Source organism: Dysidea avara, chromosome 15 (assembly GCF_963678975.1).
Source record: "Dysidea avara chromosome 15, odDysAvar1.4, whole genome shotgun sequence".
Lineage (NCBI taxonomy): Eukaryota > Metazoa > Porifera > Demospongiae > Dictyoceratida > Dysideidae > Dysidea > Dysidea avara.
Genome location: NC_089286.1, coordinates 9429430 through 9451357, shown reverse-complemented (window position 1 = coordinate 9451357; position 21928 = coordinate 9429430). Strand labels below are relative to the sequence as shown.

Here is a 21928-nt window from a genome sequence, read left to right as displayed (position 1 = left end):
GTGCAATTAAAAGCAAAGGGATTAACCAGATTTTATTCGTAACACTAAGTTTTACATACTCTAATAGAGCAGTCAGTTACAGAACATTGAGGTAGGTAACAACAATGGTGTTTAACTAAATAATATTTGTCGATAATTTCACCTGCTATATACAAAAATGTATGATGTATAGGCTGAAATACTTTCCTTTACAGTTACAACAGTGAAATTTAAGGAAACCTACAATGCTATAACAACTGGAAAGGCTGGATACCTCAGAATTTCTACCTTACACATCTAAAACTGCCTTTAAACAATGAGTGTGGGAACATTGCAATGATGGCAAACATAAGTGAGCTCTTTATGATGATGATCACTAGATGAGATTGGCAGAAATTGTGTGTTGAGTATCAGATAAGATCTAGCTATTAGCTGAGCTATAATCATCATCAAGTCAGGTATTTTGACTCGATCACAACTGAGTGATACACCCGTACATCCAAATTGCATTGGTTGCATAAAATTAGCTATATGATTGCTAAAATGGCTCCTAGTTATGCATGGAACAATTTAATAATCGCAGAGTCACCAATTAGCTAGCTAAACATTTTTCATGGCTAGAGCAATGACTAAAACAGTGATTTAGATGCACCCACACTACTATTATTGTTGAATTGTCATGTGAATAGGTATCATAGATAATAGACAGTGTCTATTATCTATGATGGTATAGATTAGGATGTCAGACTGAAAGGGGGCGCTTATAATTTCTAATCGATAAGCGCCACTCCGAAGGGAAAAGGCCCAGGAGGGGGCAGTCTGGCCCGGGCTGGCCACACGAGACTACTGTGCTCTGGTGACAAGCAGGTACCTAATGGGCCACGTTTATCGTGATAGTCTAGAAGAACAGATACAACTACTCGAACAACTAGGAGATTTTCAAATCGCATCCTGAATCAGCGGCAAGTTGAGCAAGTAAACTTTTTTTTAAAGTGATCTCAGTGACCTATGACTATGTACGCGTATATATATAGCCTATACAGTGTCCAGTACTGAAAGTATGATCTCGAGGTATAGTTACGTATCTACAGATACATATTTAAGCAGGGACAAAGCAAGAAATAACTTAGTCATATGATAAAGAATAGCTATGAAAACTTATCTCTGTAACTACAGTCATAAGAAACACGAGGAAACACAACTTATAGCTAAGTATTATATATATAGCTGCTTTCTAAAGGCTGTGCAGTTGGAACATTGCTATAGCTAATTACAGTCTATTGTAGCCAGCTGGATTCGGGGGGGTGGGGGGTGTCACTACAGTAGACACCTGTACTACGATCTGTAACCGCGGTCAAAGATTGATTTTCGATTTTTACCGTTGACTTTCAAATGGTTTCATTTATTTTCACTATAGTTTCATGCACTACTTATTTGATCATGCTGGGAAAATAGTTTGACCGTTGTTCTTTGGAAAAATTCAGCCTTGTTCATTGACATTTAGTTTTGACTGCGGTTGCATACCGTAGTACAGTGCATATTGGAGTGACAACCCCTTGTGGATCGTTAGTCATGATCATACATGCAGCATTAATGATCAACTAGCTACATTAAACCAGAAGAGTACCTTTGGTGTTAGGTAGCAGTTTAATTTAGTATTACATTAACATAGTTTTAAATTGTTATAGCTATTTATCACGAGACAACTTTAATATGGAATTTCAAAGACATAAGCACAGATACTTATATTATTATGGTACATTACGTCTATTGCTAAGAATGTGCAGCTTAATTATGTTAATATTTTAATTGCGGCAGTAAGGGTTTATACAAAAATGCAAACATAATCTGACTAACCAATCATGAATTTGCTGCTGTGATTGATACTATATCAATTGCCTTCAAATGATTCTGCACCAATTAAAGTTATTTTTGCTAATTAACCTTATACATATTCGAGTGCTATAAAATAATCTTACCAACTTGTTGCTTTGTCTAGCCAAGCTGCAATCCACCTTAGTATAACTATATGCATGATGAGAACTGTTAAGTGTTTAGAACATGTCAAAATGTTGTGCTACAATGCATGGCTCACCCACAGTGTTACTTGACATGTATAACATCTAATGACATATAGAGCTGAAGGTGGTGTAACCAGAAATGATGATCTATAGTTACCTACTGATTGTATTTGTCATTTTCATATACTATATAGTTCTATTATGTGCAACTGTAAGTTATAGTCTGTTTTTGTTTCATTTTCGCTGTTTATTACAAGTCTATACACTGTTTGCCATATCCTTAGCCAAACTTTTACGCACACAATTGGTGGTAGAACAATACCAGCTTTAAGCATGTCTGATCAGTATAGATATAATGTATAAAGTATTTATAAATGTGAATATCCTCACAGACAATAGATGTGATGGCACTCTTAACTTGGAATAACATCAGACAGTCTGATCAAAGTATGTATATTCATGTGTTACATAAATGATAGTATCTTACAGAAAGTAAACAATACACAACACAGTGCAATGACACACTATTACATGAACGTGCATGACTTGTGTATACTTTCCAAATTTGACATGTGCCTCAACCACTATATGCTATCATAATATGTATCATGAGGTCAACTACACCTGCAAATATACTGATAGGAATTTAATCCCTAATTCTATCATGGGTACAGATGTGCTAGCTAACATGAATCATCTTGAAAACGATATAGGACGTGCACAAGGGCACAAAGGTATGTCCACAAAACAAGCATGGTATGTACTGTGGTATGCCAAAAGGCAACTGTTGGGCTGAAGCGACGTCTAAACAGTGAAAACTCAAGCCCATAGCTGTCAGTATTGAGTTGTGTCTGTCTGAAGGCATCAGACTGGCAGTTGCATAGTAGTCAGTCAGTAGAAAATTCCTCTAAATAAAAACTTTTAAAATTTCGTAGAAACCTATTGGAAGCATTTTGGGTTGTACTGAAGGAGCTTGGTTATACCTAACCAATATTACCAGGACACCATTAAAAATATTGTGAGGCTAGTTTTCTGGTCAATAGTTTTAGTGAAAAAGTGCAAACGTTCATGATCTCTAATACACAGTACTACCACATGATATGATATTCATACTGCAGAGTATTAACTATTTAAAAAAATACAGTCTTTTGTTTAAATGTATTTCCTCAATAACTTCATCTTTTTCACAGTTCTTGATGCTCCACCAAAATTGAAAGACTTGTATAACCATGTCACACCTGAATATGCCGCACATTGGAGAGTCATTGGCACCTTATTAGACATTTCAAAGGGACGTCTTGATGGAATAGAAAGGAGTTTTCCGTCAAACGCTTTTTGGTGTTGTAACAAAATGTTGGAAACTTGGCTGGAAATTGATATCAGTGCAACTTGGAGAAAACTAGTTGAAGCTCTTGAGTCACCTGCTGTACAAGTGATCGCTACTGCTACCATTACTACCACTACACTTCACCCTACTCCTCTTGTCCCTTCAAGAGATGTAGAAGTTGATGGAGTCATTGCTTGTAATAGAAATAGTTTGGTGTACCTAAACATATAATCAAACATTCCTACCAAACAACAGTTACAATATATTGCAATGTATAATAATTATGGAGATGAAGTAGCTAGTGTACAGAGGGTGATATTTTATAGCATAAACTTTTCATAGAAATAAAAGAACTGTCAATGGTAGGCTTTTAGCAGTTGTTACTAGATCAAGATTTTTCCAGGGTAGTGCAGTTTTTTTCATCAGGAGAAAAACGTCTGTTTGGATGCTATTTAAGTATCTGAATGTGTTATTAGATTACATAGCAACTTCTCAGCCCTACACTACAAACATGTTTACAGTTAAACTGTTTTACTGGCAAGTGGGACTTTACTCATGCAACCTTCTATACTTATCCACCAGCATTTCAGGCATTAATATTTGCAGCTTTTATGTAGGGTAGAAATACTTACTATCCATTTGATTGATATCTTCTGTTTTCTGTAGGGAATGATGACTCAGTTGTCTTTTTATCTGATAGAGTTAGAACCTTGAGTGTTCAAATAAAGCAAAAGGTTGACAAGAACTGTTGGCCACCAAAGCAGACAAAGGATTTTATACCTCTTGTGCTTATTCAACACCAGAACCAACGAACCATGCAGCTGGCGATTAAAAGAGCTGAATATTATCAATCAGATAACATTAATGAAATTTTCTCTGCAGTCGGCGGTGATCAGCCACCTCCTTCCAAACGTCACAAACTGGAAAATCATGAGTCACTAGTGAATGCTGTTAGCACTAGCAAGATAACTCAAGATGTTTCAGAGATTTTGGCTTCATTAGAAAATATTAACAGCTTAAAGTTTATTTTGATTGAAGGTGCCCCTGGAATAGGAAAGTCTTTCTTGCTAAAAGAGATAGCATACCAATGGGGCAAGAGGCAACTGTTGCAAAGATTCAAATTTGTTTTGCTTGTATGCCTACGTGATCCTTTCATCCAACAGCTATCATCAATTGAAGAGTTGCTTTTGTCATTCTGTAAAAGACATTTACATGCTAGAACAATCACTTCTGCATGTAGCAACTACTTGTTTCACAATGATGGCAAAGATCTAGCATTCTTGTTGGATGGCTATGATGAATTTCCAAGACACTTGCACCAGAACAGCTTAATAGCTGACATTTTAAACCGTGAAGTATTACCCAATTGTGGAATAGTAGTATCATCTCGTCCTCATGCTTCAGTATACCTGCAAGAACAAGCCGATGTTAGAGTAGATATTTTAGGCTTTACTGAAGCAGATAGAAAACGGTTTATTCAACAGGCACTAAAGGGACAACCAAAGAAGATTCAAGAGCTTACCAATTATCTTGATTGTCACTTGAGTATAAACAGACTATGTCTAATTCCTTTCAATATAGCTGTACTGGTTTTTCTTTATAACCATGGAAATACTCTTCCCAAAAATTCTACTGAGTTGTATGAGCATTTTATTTTTCTTACTATTTATGGAAACCTTATCAGATCAGGTCTCTCTCTAAAAAACAGCATTTCAAGTCTTGATAATCTGCCCACACCCTGCAATAGAATACTAAAACAACTATCAAAGTTTTCACTAGAGTCTCTTCACAAGCACAAACTGATTTTTACCCAGGATGAGATTGAGAGTGCTTGTCCAGATATTGTAAATAGTCCAGAGGCAGTTAACAGTTATGGACTTCTGCAAGCAATAGAACATTTTGGTGTTGCTGGAACAACATTAACTTTTAACTTCACCCACTTGTCCATCCAAGAGTTCTTGGCAGCTCATTATATTTCTCAACTCCCACCAGCTGACGAGTTGAAACTGCTCAAAGAAAAATTCTGGAGTAGTCATCTTGTCAATGTTTTTACCTTTTATGTAGCACTAACAAATGGCCAACATTCTTCTTTCAAAGAATTCCTTTCTGAAGGAGATAGCACTATTGTTATTTCTGAAAAGTTCCTTACTGATCAATTGAAGTGTTTTCTCCTTATAAAATGTTTTTATGAAGCTGGTGACATGAACATGTGCCATTGCATTGAAGAAGCGAAAACGTTTGACTATCGGAGAAATAAAAGAATTGAGCTTACAGACAGCAGATTATTATCTCTAAATAATCTAGAATGTATTGCATTTTTCTTAACTCACTCAGTACACAAGCAATGGGATGAAGGAATCAACTTTTATCGCTGCTATATTCAAGATCAAGGTATTCATATATTACATCACAGGTTGGTAGGTGCTGGTATTACTATTACAAAACTATGGCTAGACTGCAATGGTCTCACTTCTTCCTCATCGCCTTTGATCAGTGACATTGTTGTTAGTTGTAAAGTTAAAGTGTTGTGGATTGATGGAAATGAAATCGTTGGAGAAGATGAAAATTTGTATGGTATGTTGGGTGATCCATCATCTGAGTTAGAACTGCTACACATGTCAGATACAAAGTTATCTCCTGCTGGTGCCATAAAACTATTTACTGCATTGTCCACAAGTAACAAATTGAAGGTGCTTTGGATTACATTGAATAACATTTCTGATGCAGCTTGTTCTACTATAGCTGCCATTCTTAAAGACAACATTTCCCTAACAAAATTAAACTTGGGTGGCAACCCTATTAGTGTAAAATCTGGTCAGCTTATTGTCAAAGCGTTACAACATAATACCACACTTGAAGAGCTTGTGCTTCCTGAATATACAGAAGATGAAAGAAGCACAATTATACCTTTAGTAGAAATAGTCAACCAAATAAGAGAGATTGTTAAATGTCAAGTCAAATTCAATGTCACATTTTGGTAGGTGTGTATAAATGAGTGTATTATGCACTGTCTCGTTTATTAGTTGCACTAATATATAAATAGTTTAAGTGACACCAGTTCAGTCTTCAAAATTTGTATCTGCATTGTTGTCACTGCATGTATTTTAAAAACCTGGTGAGTAGCATGTTGAGCAATTTAAGCATGGTAAATTAAAATATACTATATGGATGAAATATCACATATACAACACATTGATTTGCAGTATATTAAGGCTATGCATATCAATGCACTGTAGTTGTGCAACAAGCTCAGTGCATATTACTGTATGCACACACATTAATTGTTTTCTTCAACAAAATCGTATTTTGCACATTCATATATACAGTGTAGCTATGTTTACATCCATACCAATAGGAATCACAGATAGTATAAAGAGTAGAGATACTGATAACAACAGCAAGGCAAAGAATAATTTTTGAGTAACAGGATCGCAATGCAAACATCTTAAATACTTTGAAATAAAAGCCGAATCATTCCTTAGTGAGAATTCTTCAATAGAATTCTTACTATTTTGTCCCTAACTATATAACAACATTTATATGCCTACAAATCTAGCTAATACTTAAGAGGTATACAGCTAGTGGAACTACAGTTATCGCAATTCTTGATTGCCATAAATGACTGTTCTATTAGAGTTAGTGAGTAGTAGATAAAATTATACACAAGTTCAAAGTTATGGACTCTTCAAGTTATCTAAACACCAGGTGGTCCCCAGGGGTTGAAATTCCACTGTATTAACACAATTTTGGTGGCATGTATAGTCGGTCAAATCCTAGGGTTGGAGGAATTTTTACTTTCTTTGGCCCGCATATAAAATAAAAGTACTTAAGTCAGATGATCTAACTACATTCTCTAGCAAGGAGTTCCATTGAATGGCTGTAGGTAAAAAGAGTGGTAGAGCATACTTATTCTTGCAGATATAATCAAGAATCTCAGCTCTATGACAACTAGTTCTGGTTGTAGATCAAATCTGAAAAGGATGATTTTGTAAAACATAATCATGGATGCCTCAGTCTGTCTATGTTAAAGAGTTTCCTAATTAATTTTAGATGGTGAAGCATGTTTAGTTGGCTACACTAGAGTATCTAAAATAATCTTTTAAAACATGTCTGTCAGCTTTACATCAGACTATGTCTAACTTGTCCTTAGTGTGCGGTGACAACAAAATGGAAACATATACAAGAATTGACTTGAAATAGGTAAAATAAATTATGCTAAGGATTTAACATGGTGTGGAGTCTGAGGGCACCGTCTAAGATTTATTTGTTAAAATTCATGGACAGATTTAACTTTACAGATTGAACTTTACAGATTGATATGCCTGGATAGATTCTGACTAAATGTGTTACTGTCCCAACTTTGTAGAGAGCCCTATATAGGCCTATAGTAATCTTATAAATATGGTTTAATGGTAGTCCTTTGGTCATAACAGTTATATATGTGTTCACACTTTTAATTAAATTTATGTGTCAACCAGGTTAGTTAGTTCTCATCATGATAATTATACTCATTTGATAAATTATTATATGTTGTCAACATACAGTCTACGCACAAACACACACACACACATTTAGAAGGAGGCCATTATACTACTACAATACAGCTTGTACAAGTGTTAATAATTATGGCAATGACCCATAAGTAAATCATGCGGTTAATATATAGTGCTGTGTAGCTAGATTGATGTTGATGATAATAAATTAATAATACCTTTTGTGCATTATTATCAATGTTATTGCATCCATTTCATGGTCACCACCTTTAACTTATTTTTTTATCTAGGCTTTTTGAAGCCATTATTATCATTACCATTTCATGGCTGTCACCTTTGATTCCACAACTTTTTCACCCAGAAGCCTGCACACTTTTTATACAGCTTGGCTGTTTGTTGTTTTTTTTTGCATGGATATTACATGTTAAGTTATTAAATAGTGAAACGTGTTCTGCAAAATTGGAATCTAAACATTCCAGGTGCTAATATGAGACTGTTACACAGTAACATTAAGTGTCTATAAATTTTAACTTTTGCGTGTCTGGCTCTATGATAGTCTTACGAGCCAGCCAGTTTTTTCTGTGCATCAGCAAGAAAAAGCTATCTGGTAACATTTGTCACCTTTTAGATTTTGTTGAACAATAAGTGCGCAATTAATTTTGTTAAGATTTGTAGTATTATGTTCACAGCTTAATTTCCTCCATGCAGGCAGCAATATCATGCATCTTTCTCATGTCACAGATATACTATCTATATGGTTCAATCCCAAATACTCTTGTAACATTTTATGTGCTAATTGTTGTAATTCACCGTAGCTCTGTAATATTATTGTTCATATAAACAATGACTCAGACTGATATACCATCATACAGTTCTCCAAGACTTTATTACATTTATCAGGTAAATTATTTAATAGTTAAGACGCACTACAATAGTAGTGTATAGTAGGGACCACAAAGGAGTAGGTGTGGCCCACAAAATAACATCACCCAAAAAAGGCTCAATTTTCCTAGATGATGATGAGGCAGTATTGGTTAGGTAAAACTAAGCCCAAACAAGCTTTCAGATCAACCAGAAACACTTTCAACAAGTTGCTATGGAATTGTTAAAAAATTTTATTTAACGGAATTTTCTACTGACTGCCTGATGCCTCTAGACAAGCGTAACTTGATAACGGCTAAGGCTATGGGCTTGATTTTTTCACTGTTCGATGTCACTTCAGCCCGACAGGTGCCTTTGGCATACTGCAGTATGTACATGCATTCTTCATGGACTTACCAGTGTCCTCCTTTGTGTCCCATTCATCTTTGCTGACGGTGAAAAATATCGATATGGTGGTAGCATGTGATGGCTTCCCTTTGAAACAGAAATCGTTCATATTTTTCATAGTGGCTACTTCAATTGCAGAGGTGCTTTTCAAACAGTTTTTGATTCGTACTGCTGTGTAACGGGTTGAACATAGCTGACAATGAAGCATAATGGATACTTCACTTTTCAGACAATATAGCTGGGGCACGTTGCCATTTCAAATGCAGTATGTGTGGGTTCACCAATCATAATAATATTGTTTACAAAAAAAGTTAACAAACAAGTGTTTCAAAAAAAATTTGGAATTTTCAACTAGAGTAGGGACCATAGCACATCAATAAAATGTACTGAAACAAGCTGGAGTAGTGCACGATATTAAATCACAGTAAAACAATAAGAAGTTTTAGCTATATACCTACTGTGCATTTCCATTATGGTATCTTGGAGCACAATAGGGATATAACACTTCTTATTGTTTTACTATGATTTAATATCGTGCACTACTCCAGTTTGTTTCAGTACTTTTTATTGATGTGCTATGGTCCCTTCTCTAGTTGAAAATTTCAAATTTTTTGAAATACTTGTACGTTACTATTAGGCTCCAGCCTATTATGCTGGCATAATTTTGAGCATAATAGGTGTCTGAAAGCATCAAGCATACTCCTAGCATAATAGGCAGAATAATTGTCATACAGTAAGCAAAAATGCATGCCACAGAAAACTGGAAAAGGCTGACTTACAATAATAGAACAGTCGAAGCCACTGATATGGCATTAAGTAGTTATTTGATATTACTGTTATTATAGTTTACAATGTAGCCAAATTCTTAATGCACAATGAGTACTTTTACATTTAACCAGTTGTTCATAAGCCTAAATTTATCATTATCCATTAGAAAGTAACAAAACATGGGAACTGTGGCAAAAAAAAGTGAGCATAATTATGAGCATAATACGTAGGCAAAAAAATTTGAGCACTGCAGCATAGCGTAATAGGTAAAATTAAAAGCATAATAGGCTGGTGCCTAGTTACTATGCTTCAACGGGTAGCACTAATTTCACAATGCTTGATGCCTTTTGTGACTTTAACTTAAAACTTGTAAAAAACTAAAAAATAAAATGTGAAAATTCTGAGCTCAATTCTGGGACGTTTCATAATGCATCAGAGCCATAACCACTGTATCACCGCTGCCAGCTGTCGGACCCAAGAATATGGCTGAATCCAAACCCTATACCCCTAACTGGATTTATACTGAACCCAAACCCAAACCCTAACTTTGGGGTGAGAAATCATTCTTTGGATAGTAGAGGGCGCTTTAACACCCTCTACTATCTTATATCAATATATACGTTCAGGGGTGCCCACGGGCATGAAGCGTAACCTGCTTCAACACACGATGTTAGAAAACTTGCGATTGTGGGATGGAGTTTATATTGTTATCATTTTGGTACTATTAAAGTTAAGTCATCTAACCTAAGTTAAGTGCTTAGGACTGTAAGTTTTTTTTTCAATTAATGACATAAGATAAAACAGTACATACAAGTGATCTTAAATATGGGCCTCAGCGACCTGCACAGGACTGTAAGTTAGTAACCTATTTAACATAGCAGTAGCAGCTTTGCTGTTCAGTGGTCTGTTCAAAGGCTGATACGTGGTGGGTAGAAATACACATCCACGATCGTCCAAGCAATTCAGTATTGTGCCTTCATTGTACTTTGGTAACAACCAACTAGTCTATCTTAGCAAATATACCTGGCTTAGCAACCACTACAAAAATGAGTCCCACAATACAAAGCTCAATATAACTGTGACGAGTCAAAGCGCATCATTTCTTTGAACTGGCTGGGTATCAAAGTCATTGGCAAACTGCTTTCCCAGTGATATTGCCCGGGGTCACTGAGTTAAACCCCGAGCGGCGCCTTTGAACTCCCATGCTAAAGTGGTATATAGAGGCTAATACGTACATTATAAATAATCACTATTGTGCATCTGTTTACATGCTCAATCCAATAGTAAAAGTGGTTTGGGTACTGGTGCAATGTAAGAAAGTACCTATGCGTATGTAAGTTGTATGATTATCTATCAGATGTTAACCCAATGAAAAAAATGCAGTTTGTTCAATTAAGTGTTAACAAATAGAAGGGTTTGTCATGGCAAAGTAACAGAGATCACTGGGATATAGTAGTAATGAGACTGTTGTTATTCAGTTCAGATGTAATCTCTCAGGTATGCACAGACTGAACTGCTTTCAGCCCCTTAGGATCAGGCCATTTACAAGTATATGACTGAGTTTTTGTGTTTGGCTTCCAGAACTGTCTATAGAGTGCCAGTATACTAGCTGTATATTCACTTCATTTTTTGCTGAATGGTATGCAGCCCAGTCTTCATATTTTCTTCTGTGAATGGGTAAATAAGAGTGCACAAAATAGTGCAAGCTTTTCATTGTGTAACTGCCTTATTTGATTCCCCCTTTGGTACCATGATAGAATTATAAGTTATATTAACAAGCATGTCAACTATTCATTTAGTCAAATTTAGCAAGTATATGCACAATAATAATTAAACCACATATGACGTAAATTTTCTGAAATATTGTATTATGTTATCATTAGCTACTTTGAATACCATGCATGAAACTATACTCACAATTGCAAGCTGCAGGTATAACAACTACACTGAGAATGAAATCTAGTTAAACACTTTTAAGATTATAAAATGATTTATATTAGTGTATCCATGATGTTGCATGATGTTCATAATCATATAACCTCATAAATGTATGTTTCTATGGCTGGGGAATCATGGCCACATATTAATGACTCCTGCCATTGCGGATCCAGATTATGGCTCATTGGTATAGTGCTGCCCATCATATATTGTATGCAAGAAGTTACACAAAGTGATGTATCTAATGTAAATAGCCTGTATGGGTATATCTCACTTTTATCTTAGCTCATGGATCACATGTGTAGAGATCTATTGCAGTCCTCTATGGCAATTAGTTCACAGTGACAACACACACATGCATGGCTGTTTGCACAGAATATTAATATAATGTCCAGCAGCCCTAATGGCAATATGGACGTAGTTGAACCACACACAAATATAATAGGACATGTACTGGCAAGTGCAAAGGGTACTACTACAAATTGCTGCTCATGCATGTTGCATCTTGCTGCAGAAGTGGCTATATAGTATGTATACGTGTGAGCACAGAAGGATTGATATGTGATATGCTTGTCCCGTTTTTTTTTTGTGACTGATTGCTTGTAAGGTAATCATCAACCTGCTGCATTATTGTTAAAGGAAGTCACTCAGTCTCTGGACTACCAATATGATATAGAGAATTGGTGCCATATAACTAACCAATGGTTGGTTACAAGACAACGGCATCCACAGTAATATCTGAGTTTCAGTGTCCAGCTAGGGGTATAGCTATATACAATGTATAGTCAGGTGAGTTGCCTCACCAGAAAATATTGGTGATTAAGCTGAGAAAATCACTGCTTTTTGGCAGTTCCATTACACAAGTTAAAAACTTACAATGAAAGCCTAAGTTTATAACATATACGATGTTTAGTTCAACTTACTGTATAGTTCATCCATAGCATGCAACCAAATATTTTCAGATTGTCATAATTAAAAAAAAAACCTAGATTATTAAAGTCACCCTATAGAATAGTAGCTATTTTGGCACATTTTGGTTGTGGGATAGATAGCTGGTAGAGGGAACTTAGCTCCCTTCTATTATGTACTACTGTACATAATCAACAATGCTTTTACACTATATATGATTTTGAGACCCCGGCAATGACAATGTGGGTAAGGCTACCCACAAACTTCATTACTGAGGCTGTAGGCTGAGGTATAATATAGCCAAGCCCACATATTCTGCATGAGGTTTCTAAATAGTGTATGGTCATTGTGTGGTCGACATTGTATGGTTGACAATTAATGCATTTTCACACACACATGCACACACAAAAATGACCTGTTTAAAAAATTCTAAAAGTGTGAACTGTTGTTGTTGTTGTTATGAACTGTTGTTTTCACGAAGCAAAGTGTGATCAGCACCAGAGCTCATACTTCTCAGCTAGAGTCAAGACCTGAGCCACAGTTAATGAATTACATAATTATATTACTGATTTCAGTACCAGTGCACTTTCCTTGCAGTTACTCTCATAGTATTGCCCATGCACCAGAGTTCATACATAATAAATTATATTCAAAGTCTGCCTTACCTATTCAAAATTTCTAGCTATCCCCTTGGTGTCTAATAGTTTTGATAGTAACCATAGCAATGAATACGTCAAAACATAAGTCAATGCTTAGGGAAATTTATGTGGTTTATTATGTACTAGCTTGGTTAACTCAGCAATAATTTAATTTAACCTGTGTTGATACCTTGATAATGTAGTTACAAAGGGAATTATTTCGTGGGTTAGTTTTATAAAGCTGGCTCATTACATGGCCCTGCTAGGATTCCTGATCGGCTAGCACTTATGCTATAGTTTGTTTGTAAGTCTTGCAAAGTTCCTTATAAAGTTCCATTTGTATTGGTATGTATAACATAATACATTGTATTGTATTACAATAAGAGGATGGCCAGACATCAGTACACTATAGCATTTAAAAAACCACTGACTTGTACACCTCTGATCAAACTGATGAATTTCAGAGGATATATACATTTGCCATCTATGCCTCTTACAATTTACGTCCACTTCTACATGTACTACATGTACAATATTATTATGCTGTGTCCCCATTCCATCCCTGTCTGTCAGCTCTAGCCTATTAGTACTATGCATGCATATATTCAGTAAGCCAATATTAATGTTGTTAGAAATGGATGTAATTTACTGATGTAAATATTGAGTTTTTCTGTGATAATGTGATAATTATGGTTGGAAAGCTGGGATCACCTTTCAATTCCAGTAAGCAGCTGAGAGGGCAGATTTTGAATACAGAGTAAATGAGCAGTAATTGCATAAGTTCATCAACATGTCAAGGGGTGACCCCTTACATAATATCATTTCAAACTTCGCCGGGTTATAAAAGCAGTGCTGTATAGCCACTATATACTATTACCATGTTAACGACGATATTTTAACTATTGGTCAAGCAAGTTCAACTATATACTTGACTACTCAGGTAGTTGTACGTTATAGTTAAAGCACCGCCGCGAGTGTGTACGGAAAACTACAGTACGGGGTGTGTGTCACGGGCGAGAGGCTAATACAGCACGAGGCGAAGCCGAATGCCGGCTGTATTAGCCTCGAGACACCCCGGCCCCGAGTGCTGTATTTTTCGTACACACAAGCATAGGCGCTGCTTTAAGTGTCATATTTTTATTATTGTACTTCCTGCATGGTCGTCTTGCTCAGAGCGATTTTCTCTAGCGACTCAAACTGCTGTGATTTTCGGTGATCATGATGTCAGTAAGTGTTTATATAATCTATCGCAGTCGTAGAACGAACTAATGGATTGGTTAGGCTAGTTTGTGAGCAGGCTAGTTAGCTGAGCCACTCAGCCTGCTCATATTTCTTCCTCTACTTCCTGTACTGGGGCGCATGGCTGCTACATGCAGCTGGAGAGGTAGCTAAGGATGCAAAGCACCTTGCTATTGTGGAGAAGGCAGGAGGTGATTTCATTCCACTAGTTGTGGAAAGTTTGGATATGGACCGGCCTTTTGCTTTGTCGGTTCTTCCTTCTATTTCTGATCGTACCACCACCCGTAGTGGAATTTCACCTAAAGTGGCCAGAAGAAACAACTTTCTGTTTGTTTATGGACAAAAAATGCTAGAATGATTTTAAGGTATTGGACTCTGCGAGGTGGTGATGATGACTTTCCCGTGTAGTTGTTCTTTCTTTGTTGTTCCCGTAGTTATATTTTATTTGTTGTAGTTATGTAGTTTGTTTTGTAAATTATAAAAAATAAAGTTAGGCTAGTTTTAGCGATTTACAATGTCATGCACACGTGATCAGGCATGCATGAAGCCGCTTCGTGATCAGACGATCGCTAAGTGTTTGTACAATCTATTTCTAGCAGTAGAACGAACTGGTAGGATTAGTTTGGCTGGTTTTAGTGATTTACAGTGTGTTGTTTTCGTAACATTCCTTAAATGACTAAATTCTCCGCATACCATAGGCGGGGAAAGTTACGCGTGGGAAAAGTTTCGTGAATTGCACTCTACTTTTGTATACCGGCGTAAAAGTTTCGCGATGCTGATTTTGCATACTAATTTATTGCTGTACAAATACAAACATGTAGAAGCTAACCGGCGTAAAAGTTTCGCGATAGCTACTGCAATCGCAAAATTCGTGAAACTTTTCCCACGCGTAACTTTCCCCGCCTACGGTAACCGACTGTACGTTTTTTTTTTGTTTTTTTTTTACCCGGGCTTGATGGACTGCCCTTGCCTACCACCCCCAGCACATAAATGGCCTGTGCTGGACAAACCGGGACTTTCTTAGTCCACGGCAAACTGAGACTCTGCCCGAATCAGCTCCACAATTGGGGCTGATTCGGGCAGAGTCTCACTGCATTTTCCCAAGTGGGCTAAATTTGCCCAATTAAGTGTATAACTGTACTGTATTTTTCCCAATTAGCTACATAACTGTACTATATGACAGCTAATAATAAGCACTGTATAGATGGACGATACGATAAGCGGCGTCGCTTTGATCTCCCACGCAAAATACAATATAATTAGGTAATAGCTATGCTAGATACCAACAGATATTAAACCACGATAAGATGATTATGAGTATATATATGTGGCAAATTATGGATGTGCATACATACACACTTGTGTGTATGTATGTGAATAATTATGTGTATGTTATTGTTATTATCTACTTTACCAGTTAGGCACTGGAGGGTGTACACAGAAGGCAGAGCCTGTTCGAGGTGTTTACCCATAGCCTAGGAGCCTAAGCGAAAATCTTTGAGCTAAATATCCTAAAGTGAAACGGGACAAATACCTAGAAGGGGTGAAAAAAAAGCCAACCCCATCGTGACTTGATCCGCAGGCCACCCAGATTCCGGCCAAGCGCCACGCTCGGAGCCATGTATAATATGTGCTTGCAGTTTGTACACTCTCATGCCACCAAACACCAGATAAAATTAAGCATATAGTAATGGCGCACATAATGTGACACATGTACATAAATACATCTGTTTTATGCATTGGTGTTTATTCATAGTGTTTGTTTTATCTGTAGAAAGAAGATGACAACTTATGAAATATTCATGGATTTCTATCCTAAACTAATAGAAATGCTACCAATGAATGATTGCACATTTACTGCCAAACTATACTCACAGAAGTTACTTCCTGGCAACTTGAAAGAAAAAGTGAAGTCCTTACCAACATCAGCAGATAAAGCAGAGCATTTTTTGGACACAATGATAATGCAACCATCAGCAGAGATCATTAATGATGACAGCTTTGAAAAACTCCTTAGAATAATGGAAGACAGTAAGTTTAATAGCTTGAACAATTTAGCCCAACAGATCAATGTTCGACTGGGCAAAATATTTTCTAGCAGTGCTAACAGTACTGGTAAGTGTATGCATGCATGCACAACATGCATGAATTCATATACAGATGTGTATTTCATGAATAAAAGGTGAATTCTCACATCCAACAAGTGCTGCATACAGTATATACATGCATACTATTTATGTGGAAACAAATCATCTGTGCACATTTTTTTTAATAGTATTCAATCCAGTTACCTTACTATTTAGCAGAGCTCAAAACTTATATATACAAATACGACAAAGTGTTAACAATAATTGTTGGCCACCTAATCAATTAAAAGAGTTTATTCCTCTTGTACTTATTCAATACCAAAGCCAAAATACAATGAAATTAGCTATTACACTTGCTGAATTATACCAATCAGATCACATTCATGAAATAGTTTCAGCGGCAAGCAATGATCAGCCTACCAAATATGGCAGGGTTGACAGCTGTGAACCTCTAGGTAAAGTTATCAAAACCAATAAAGTCACACAAGACATTTCAGAAATTTTGGCTCCACTAGAAGACAACGACACTCCACAATTTATTTTAATCCAAGGAGCTCCTGGTATAGGAAAATCTTTCTTGCTTGAAGAGATTGCCTATAGGTGGGGAAATGGTCAGTTGCTACAGGGATTTAAACTACTACTCCTAGTGTGCTTACGAGACCCTTTCATAAAAGAGTTGAAATCAATAAGTGAACTTTTGCAGTCAGTACTTTGTACAGGAGACTCAAATGCTAAAGAAGCTATTGCTGCATGTAATGATTACCTCTTTAAGAACAGTGGCAAAGATCTAGTCTTCTTATTTGATGGCTATGATGAATTGTCACAACATTTACAGCAGGAGAGTCTTGTGGCTAAAATTTTAAATCGTAAGGTGCTTCCCAGTTGTGGTATAGTAGTTTCTTCTCGACCTCATGCCTCAGTATACTTGCAAGAGGTAGCAAATGTCAGATTGGATATAATTGGCTTTACCGAGACAGACAGAAAGAAATATATTCAAAAGGCATTAACAGGCCAACCAAAGAAAATTGAAGAACTTACTCAATATCTTGATTGTCACTTGAGCATAAACAGCCTGTGTTTGGTTCCTTTCAATATGACAGTTTTAATTTTTCTATACAAATATGAAGACACCCTTCCCAAAAATTCAACTGAATTGTATGATCACTTTGTACGCCTTACCATTTGTAGAAATGTTTCTACATCAGATAAAGCTCTGATAAAAACCATTCCTGACTTAAGAAAACTACCAGAGCCATATAGCAAGATAGTCAATCAGCTTGCAAAATTGTCATTACAGTACCTTAATATTAACAAGCTAACTTTTACTCAAGGAGAACTTGAAACAGCATGCCCTGATATTAAAACAATTTCAGAAGACATTAATGGATTTGGATTGCTACAAGCAATAAAACATTTCAGATCTACTGGAGAAATGATGACCTTTAATTTTGTGCATTTATCTATTCAGGAATTCTTAGCTGCTTATTACATTGCTCAACTTCCTCCAGCTGATGAGCTAAAAATTCTCAAAGAAAAGTTTTGGAGCATTTATCACTTCAATGTGTTTGCCTTTTATGTAGCGCTTACTAATGGCCAACATTCTTCTTTCAAGGAATTTCTGTCAGGTAAAGATGACAGTACAGCCATTTCTGATGAGTTTCTCACAGACCAGTTGAAATGTTTTCGCCTTTTTAAATGCTTTTACGAAGCTGGTGACATGAACATGTGCCATTGCATTGAAGAAGCAAAAACATTTCACTACAGAAGAAATAAAAGAATTGACCTTACAGACAACAGATTCTTATCAGTTAATAATCTTGAGTGTGTAGCACTTTTCATGACGCACTCAGTACACAAGCAATGGGACCAAGGAATCAACTTTTATCGCTGCTATATACAAGATCAGGGTATCCGTATATTGCATCACAGGTTAGTTGGATCTGGCATTACCATTAGAAAACTTTGGCTAGATTGTAATGGTCTTACTTCTTCCTCATCATCCTTACTTAGTGACATCGTTGTTAAGTGCAAAGTTAAAGAATTGTGTATTGATGGAAATGAAACTGTTGGAGAAGACAAAAATTTTTCGGGCATGTTGAGTGATTCATCCTCTGAGTTAGAAAAACTATACATGTCATATGTAAAATTATCTTCTGCTGGAGCCATCAGGTTATTTACAGCATTAGCAACTGGCAACAAACTGAAGGTACTCCGGATCACTTTTAATGATATTACTGATGAGGCCTGCGGTACTATTGCTGCCACTCTTAAAGACAACACATCTTTAATCAAACTAAATTTGGGAAGTAACCCAATTAGTGCAGCATCAGCTCAACATATCATTAAAGCATTGCAGCATAACAATACCTTAAAAGAACTTACTCTCCCTGATTACACGGAAGATTCCAGGAGCACTTTTGTAACTTTAGCAGAAACAATTAATAAAATAAGAACACTTAATGAATGTAAAACAAGACTGTATGTAAAGTTTTGGTAAGGTGTATAGTTTGCCATGTGTAGCTAGCTATGCATGTGTGTGTTTATACTGTATTCCATTATTTACACAGTTGAATATACAATTTGTTTGCATATATACAGAGTTATCACAGAAAAATGTATTATGTATTTACAGATACGGAAAGGAGTAGCTAGTTGTTTGAATGGTGGGGTGGCTAGGGCACAATCACGTAAATGCTTAAAACTTTTAATACCTAAATTTAAATTAGGTGTTACTACATGCACAAGACCAAGCAGCACTTTCACAAGTTGCCAATTATTAGTAGTGAACAATGTGTAACTACCTAAGGAAGTAAATTCACAGTGCATGTATCTCTTCACACAGCTGATGCCAGTGAACTTTGCCTCTTATAGTTAAGTAAAAGTTTGTGGTATTTTCTAAGACTTGACTGTACAATAATAGTACCCCATGTAGTGCAGCTGATCAAGTGATCTAACTGCCATGGTTTAAATATAATTGGATGAGTCATCTGTTTGAATACCATTGTCATGATGATATATTGTGATATATAACAACAATAGGGGAATTTTGTTGTAATGCATGTATGTTTTTTACCAGATAAAATAATTATATTACCTAAAGTATATTGAAATTATAGCTTATGTTCATGTGGATGTCATAATTAGTTAAAGTAATTATAATGTATGTATAACTTGTGTTTTTAGGCTGCAAGCACCAGTTGCTTGCAGACCCTTGGCATACTTGCCATAAAGTAATAATAAATAAATAAAAATAAATAAATAAAAGACTTGCAATGAATTTAGAATAGGTATAGTTGCTTGTCAGTGCAGCTACTTTACTGAAAGGATGCCAACTTGAAGGTTAAAGTACTACACAGCAGTAAATTGGTACATAGCTTTAACAATTTCCTGAAGGATACTGTACTATAATATCTCTTCACTCAATTGACTCCAGATCTTTATGACAAAAACCAACCTTCAAAGGGAAAGTTTTTGGTGTAGTAATTCAACCAGTTTGATGCCGTTAGAGACAAAATGACACTATAAGTAAAAAAGAAAAGGTTAAAAATAGGGTATCACATATATAATAAATACAATGTCCATATATTATAAAGAATGTTAACACAATAATCATAAATGCTCTATATAATAAGTAAAAGGTCTATATATTAAATAGAAGGTGTATATAATAAACAGGAGGTCTATATAATAAATAGAAGGTGTATATAATAAATAGAAGGTCTATATAATAAATAGAAGGTCTATATAATAAATAGAAGGTCTATATAATAAATAGAAGGTCTATATAATAAACAGGAGGTCTATATAATAAATAGAAGGTCTATATAATAAATAGAAGGTCTATATATATATAATGAATAGAAGGTGTATAATACACAGGAGGTCTATATAATAAATAGAATGTCTATATAAGGTCTATATAATATATAGAAGGTCTATATCTATATAATGAATAGAAGGTCTCTGCATATATATATATAGGCTATATTATAAATCTACATTGATATTATTAGAATATTGCTTGGTAATAACTACTATCGATATGACCCCATAGTTTGACAGTGCTCACTATATACATGTCATGCCACTAGATGAATTATTGATGGAAACTGGCACTATCAAAAATTTCTACAATGTTAAGGAGAGTTTTGTGGCCAGTTGTGGTTTGATAAAGCACAACAAAGAGAATTGTTTTGAGATCTTGTTTGTTGCAATGAATATTTTAGGCACTGAGTAGCTAAATAACTGGCTTGGGTCTTATAATATTATTGGCTACCACTATAGGTATGGGTCTCAGTCACCAAACAGATAGCTAATTAAATAAATTTTAACAAACTGAGGCACAGGAAGTCAAAGGAAATTTTGGGTAGCATATGATCACACATTATAAGAACATCATGCAGTATGGTAGTACTGTATATTAGGGATCATGAAGAAATGGGTTTTTCTAGCCAAAAATATCACCTCAAAACCAACCTCGATTTTCCTTCATGACAATGTGGCCGTATTGATTATAGGCACAGCCAAGCCCAAAAATGTCTTCAGACCAACCCCCAAAAAGTTTACGGGATTTTAAAAGTTTTCTATTTAATTTATTTTTATGCTGACTGACTATAACCAAGTGCCTCCAGCCAAACATAACTTGACAATGGATAAGGCTACAGGCTTGATTTCTTCACTGTTCGATGTCGCTTTCATCCTGAGATGTGCCTTTTCAGTGCCAACTGCAGTATGTACAATATATGCATCGTGGAGTTGTCTTCGTCCTCCTTTGTGTTCCAGTTTTTTTCTGACAATGCAAGGTGTCAATTTGTGATTATAGCATGATGCGACTTCCCTGTGGCTCTGTTGGCTTATCATCCATGTTTCCCGTAGTGACTGGATTGATTGCATGCAGAGATGCTTCTCGTACTGTCCTTCATTTATAACCTTGTGTAATGGGTGGAGCATAGCTGCAAACATAATGGTCACCTCCCTAGTTTTTTTGCTACATAATTGATTGTTGGGATGCACGCATTCCCACACAAAATTAATTTTATGACATTCCTGGCATCATTGTTTCTTTTAATGTGGTATGCGTTGTTTCATTTATCATACTTCTAAAAAAGTAAACAAACAAACAAACAAACAAGTAGAAAGAAAAAATAGGAATTTCAAAGAAAGAAAAAGTAGTGAAACAAGGGAATAGCTCAAAAGTAGTGAAACAAGTAAGGTTCCCTATACCTGCAGATATACTAGTGGACATTTAATCCTAGTCTCA

At 35.8% G+C, this 21928-nt stretch overlaps 2 protein-coding genes across 2 annotated transcripts; both read left to right on the top strand.

Moving 5' to 3' along the window:
* The first annotated feature begins 767 nt into the window (after positions 1-767).
* On the top strand, positions 768-6454 carry LOC136245417 (protein NLRC5-like). The gene is made up of 4 exons (XM_066036939.1): positions 768-846; positions 2393-2447; positions 3191-3523; positions 3994-6454. Exons 2-4 carry the CDS (start codon positions 2405-2407, stop codon positions 6306-6308), a joined length of 2691 nt encoding a protein of 896 aa, XP_065893011.1. The 5' UTR covers positions 768-846; positions 2393-2404; the 3' UTR covers positions 6309-6454.
* Positions 6455-14221: 7767 nt separating this feature from the next.
* LOC136245451 (protein NLRC3-like) lies at positions 14222-19297 on the top strand. Its single transcript, XM_066036973.1, has 3 exons — positions 14222-14282; positions 16356-16696; positions 16857-19297. The coding sequence occupies exons 2-3, from the start codon at positions 16363-16365 to the stop codon at positions 19163-19165; spliced, it is 2643 nt and encodes an 880-aa protein (XP_065893045.1). The 5' UTR covers positions 14222-14282; positions 16356-16362; the 3' UTR covers positions 19166-19297.
* Positions 19298-21928: the final 2631 nt, after the last annotated feature.